This window comes from Phycodurus eques, chromosome 11, assembly GCF_024500275.1.
Source record: "Phycodurus eques isolate BA_2022a chromosome 11, UOR_Pequ_1.1, whole genome shotgun sequence".
Taxonomy (NCBI): domain Eukaryota; kingdom Metazoa; phylum Chordata; class Actinopteri; order Syngnathiformes; family Syngnathidae; genus Phycodurus; species Phycodurus eques.
In genome coordinates, this window is record NC_084535.1 from 26966978 (window position 1) to 26972416 (window position 5439).

General features: G+C 42.4%; 1 protein-coding gene across 2 annotated transcripts in view; it reads right to left on the bottom strand.

Moving 5' to 3' along the window:
* Nucleotides 1-3656: 3656 nt before the first annotated feature.
* slc2a15a (solute carrier family 2 member 15a) overlaps nucleotides 3657-5439 on the bottom strand; it is a 70333-nt gene continuing 68550 nt past the window's right edge. For both annotated transcript variants that reach the window (XM_061690050.1, XM_061690049.1), the window contains exon 12: nucleotides 3657-4596. In XM_061690050.1, coding sequence (XP_061546034.1) covers nucleotides 4342-4596 — 255 coding nt within the window. In that variant the 3' untranslated portion in view covers nucleotides 3657-4341. The remainder of the gene's footprint in view (nucleotides 4597-5439) is intronic.

Consider the following 5439-nt stretch of genomic DNA (forward strand, 5'->3'; position numbering starts at 1 on the left):
CAAAGCATGCTGGGAAGTAGCAGGGCTTCACTGTTGCTACAATACCACCATAGCATATTCATTCATTCATTTTCCGTACCACTTATCCTCACTAGGCTTGCGGGCGTGCCGCAGCCTATCCCAGCTAACTCTTGAGAAGTATCTTCACCATTTGCACAATTCACATTGTCCCAGATTATCGCACTACTCGTCACTTTAAACCTCATATATTTCTTGAAGTCTCTGCGCCATTTGCACTGCACCAGAGTATTGTTCTATTAGTCATTTCAAACTGCTCTAACTGCTGGAGGACTCATCATCATTTTGCAGAATTGTCAAAAAAAATAAAAAATATCATAATTGCACCGGCATTACCACATTACTGGTAACCCTTTAGTGCTAAGTGACTGTTTTTATGTTTTTATGTCTCAAAAGTATTCTCTGTCAATTGACTGTCTGTTGTCGTACTCGAGCAGCTCCAACTACTGGAGACAAATACCTTGGCAAATAAATATGATTCTAATTCTGGTTATCAGGTTAGCACTCAGGGCATTGAATCGTTCACGACTGAACTGTTATGGTTGCCCAAGAAGACGTTTGGACTCTCATCCAAGAGGGTTTCATCAGTTCATGCAACAATGCTTTGTTATGACTTGCTAGCAGCCTATGAAATGACCTGGATAAATGAGAATATTCACAGGCATATCAAGTTTACCATTTGACACCCAATGCATTATTCTGCTAATAGGGAAGTTATCATTGATAGTACAGAACTAACTTCTTACAACATGGCTAATAATGGCATATGTAGTCTACCTGTTCTGTGTAAAAAAAATTCAAACAGATATATATAGGTTTGGTTTTGTCATTGCAGTGTCTGTTTACAGTTGTGTTGTTACAGATCGATATCATCCCCTTTGTCAGCGATTCGGCACACCAACCAGCGACGAGTAAGCGGGCCCTTTGGGGGGTTGCTGACGGCCACACGTCTTTGCATTGTTAAAGCAGTTCATTTTTAAATTGATACGGGCCAATGTCAGCCATCCTCCGGGGGCCCCCTTAAGCTCAGGGCCCTCGGCAATTTCCTACCTACTGTGTTGCGACACCTTTTCTTGGTCCAGCAATATTTTGTAGAATTTGCTCTTTGTTTCTTGTCCCTGTTCTTACTGTTTTGGTATCTTCCTGGTAAACCTATTTGCTCCCTCTTCCCATCACCTACCGAAACCCACATTTTGTTAGTCTTAGCTTTTTGTTGTGGTGCTTTTGTTTGCTTTGTGCCTTGCACCATAGTTTACAGTTATTTTTTTCCCTACCTGTGGTGATGGGCAGATGAAGCCCCATAAATCACTGTGGCTTTCCATCCCATTGCTTCAGCAAGAGGTTCACTAGTCAAGGCCTCATTAAAAGGCTAAATACTGTCCTCTGCTGTTGAAATGGACATATGACAGGCATATTAAATTACTGTACCAGTAGATTCGATTAAATTTTATTGCTGTCCAAGGACTGAGACAATGAAATGTTATTTAGCACCAATATGGAAATGCAAAGAGAGCAGAAGCACAAAATGTGTGTATATGAAGGGAAGTGGAACCCCACTGGTCACACAGGATAGGGACTGGGCCAGACCGCAAATAGTGAAAATCCACTAATAGTTGATGCCTATTATAATTTGAAAAAGCAAATCCAAAGCAAAGCAGATTTATTTATATAGCGTATTTGATACACAAGGTAACTAAAAAGTATTGCTTTCGGCATTGGTTCTACCCCCCAAAATGATAAATTTAAAAAAAAAACATGTAAATTGAGAAAAAATAAAATCAGTGTATAGGTGAATCCGCAGGTGCCAAACTGCCAATATACGGTATATATATATACGGTCCACTGTATAGATAAAGAAATATACGTATACACCGGTACACACTATGAAATAAGATATGAACATGAGCAGCAATATTGCTATTGTACCAGTAGGTTCTGGTTCATACTTAAAATATGGAATGAGTAAGAAACATCCATCCATTTTCCGAGCCGCTTCTCCTCACCAGGGTCGCGGGTGTGCTGGAGCCTATCCCAGCTATCATCGAGCAGGAGGCGGGGTACACCCTGAACTGGTTCCCAGCCAATCGCAGGGCACATTCAAACAGACAACCATTCGCACTCACATTCACACCTACGGGCAATTTAGAGTCTCCAATTCATGCATGTTTTTGGGATGTGGGAGGAAACCGGAGTGCCCGGAGAAAACCCACGCAGGCACGGGGCGAACATGCAAACTCCACACAGGCGGGGCCGGGGATTGAACCCGGCTCCTCAGAACTGTGAGGCTGACGCTCTAACCAGTAGTCCACCGTGCCGCCATGAGTAAGAAACATGATAATGATAATTACAATCAATACTACAGACAAGGCCGGCGAGGTGGATGACTGGTTGCCACATCTGTCTCACAGTTCTGGGGACCGGGGTTCAAATCCCGGTCTACGGATTGCACTTGCTGGCTATACATGTTGCGGCAACAAACATAAATGTACTGTATATCGCCACACGGCTACTGAAAAACGCTACTAGCAAACTACCTCAACACTCAAACTATTCTTCCTTCACGCACTGACAGACTCGTTAACTCGCCAAGTAACTTGAAGCTCACTCCAAACGCCGTCAACACCTGCAAAGCAGCGCGAGGTCTTGAGTGTTTTTATGAGAAAACGACTAAAGGACGTGCACAAACCGAGGCCTCGTTTGTCATGGGTCACGTGACTTTCCGGTAAACAACAAGCTTTGAATTGGGGCTTCATCTGGCACGCCCACATTTGCTTGAGAAACGCTTGTAAGCCTTGTTTCATTTGGCCCATCACTACTTACTGGTTTAGGAGCGCTTCTTGTTCCCCAATGTTTTCTCTTTTATATTTACCAGTTTTATGTTTTCGCTTTAAAAAACAAAAAATACTGTAGAATTATCCGTACGCTCTTCAATGCTCACAGACAGTGTCTCCAACCACCGCAGGGGGTGGGTGGGGATGGGTGGGTGGGTGGTGGTGGCTGGGGGGTGAGTGTGTTCCATTGTTCAACAGTCATCAATAACCCCCTCCCCTCCAGTGCTGTGCAAGTCACGAGAATTGTAACCGGTTTTATGGTGTCAGATGATATAAACCAGGGTTCCTGTGTCTTGGGAAGACAATCTGGTACAGGAGGCAAGAATGTAAGTTTATCAGTTCTCGTGGTTGCCATGGCAACCGGGCCATAGTCACTACAGTAGTGAAGAGACAATGACAACCGAAAATTGTTGGGCTGGCTGAGATTTTCTGTGGTCCAGCGTTGACATATAGTAAATACAAAATTGTTACCAAAGCGCGAGAGAAAATGAACATCAGTGTACTACCCATACTATTTCTGGTATTTCTCAGTGAACTTTATCCTTCATGTCACCTGATCTACCATCATAAGTAAAAACAATCAGTTTACATTGTTTAGTTCATGTATTTCTTTTTAGATAGTAGGATTACATAAAAATGGTATGTGTGTGCACGGCAAATGATAGACATCCCTTCGGTCATACTTTCTTTCTCTACTGTTTCTGATAGGCTGTTCCTGTTGGACAAGTTTTAAAATAATAAGAAAAAATAAATTTCAGGATCATTTCTAAAAATATCCTTTTAATAATATTCAACTTCCAGGTCAGATAGACAGTTTTAATATATTGTATATGACAAAAAGTTTTTAGTTTTTTTTTGGTAATTAAGTAGTCTCATTAAAAACAAGTTGGCATGTTCTCCCAGTGCCTGCATGGGTTTTCTCCGGGCATGTGCCCTGCCAACCAGTTCAGGGTGTAGCCCGCCTCCTGCCCGATGATAGCTGGGATAGGCTCCAGCATGCCTGCGACCCTAGTGAGGAGAAGCGGCTCAGAAAATAGATGGATGGATGGATAAAATTCTTGCACATATTTTCAATAGTCAAACAAAATGAGTAGCACTGTTAAAACAATTTTAGCTTACTTTCGTCCACAGCTTGAAGACAAATCCATATATTTTAATATTTTTTTAATTTTTTAAAAATATCAATAACATGATGTATTAAGCTACACACTATAACTGCATAAAAAGACATAAAATACCACACAAATACTGGGATCCCACATAACTAGTTTATGTTACAATGTGTCATATACAATATTTATTAAAGGGATTAATTTGTGTTTCTGCATTTTTATTTTACACATCCAATGTCACAGAAGCTGATGTCTATTTCAGTAAAGCAATAATTCATAGGTTCAATTCTATGCATACAGTACAGTCAGTTTTAAAAGCTAGGTATGTTTGCTGTCAACATATTTTCTTTTTTTTATATATTTTGCACTTTAAACCTTTGTTAAGGTACAGGGGAAGAGCTCTCGAACTCTAGTGAATGATGTTCTAGGCCTCCATAGCCATTAATCTTCTTCAGCTTCAGCTGATCCACCAGTAGAAGGCACTGGGTCTCTGGAACGGGCTCCTTCTTGGAGAACAACCGGCTTATCTCCATGAATGTCTTGTTTTTGGTCTCTGGTATGACCATGTAGACATAGACGGCCACTGACAGACAAATGCTGGCGAAGATCAAGTAGCAGTAAGACCCAGCTGACATCTAATAGTTGGATGAAACAGAAAACTGAGTGTGAGGGCACACACCTAGTTAAAAACAACAAAACATGAGGTTGCAAAGTAATGCTGTGGTAGGCTCAGTGATGTGATGTAAGTGGTTTTGTAAAATAAGGTCAATTCAGGGTAGTCAAAACTGTCATTGTCATTACAAAAAATATTACATTTACTTGTCTGGAACAAATTGGCGGCACCGTGGTCAACTGGTTAGAGCGTCTGCCTCACAGTTCTGAGGACTGGGGTTCAATCCCCGGCCCCGCCTCTGTGGAGTTTGCATGTTCTCCCCGTGCCTGCGTGGGTTTTCTCCGGGCACTCCGGTTTCGTCCCACATCCCAAAAAACATGCATGGTAGGTTGATTGAAGACTCTAAAATTGCCCGTAGGTGTGAATGTGAGTGCGAATGGTTGTTTGTTTGTATGTGCTCTGCGATTGGCTGGCAACCAGTTTTAGGGTGTACCCCGCCTCCTGCCCGATGATAGCTGGGATTGGCTCCAGCACTCCCGCGACCCTTGTGAGGATAAGCGGCTCAGAAAATGGATGGATGGATGGAACAAATTGTCAGGTCTGCTGTCTCTGTAGACTGACCTTCGTCACCCTTCCTGTGTGTGAGTGTGTGTGTGTGTGTGTGTGTGTGTGTGTGTCCGCGCGTGTGTGTCTGTGTGCATGCGTGACTACGTGTGTGTTTCAGTGTGTTTGGAGTGAACACAGTCATGTTGGAGTCAACCAGCAGCACTGATTAATAGCTGCCTGCTCCTAAGCCAGTTGCACATTGGTAGATAAACAACAATCTTTCGTTAAGTTTGTTAATTCCAGCCTCTTACGTTAATTC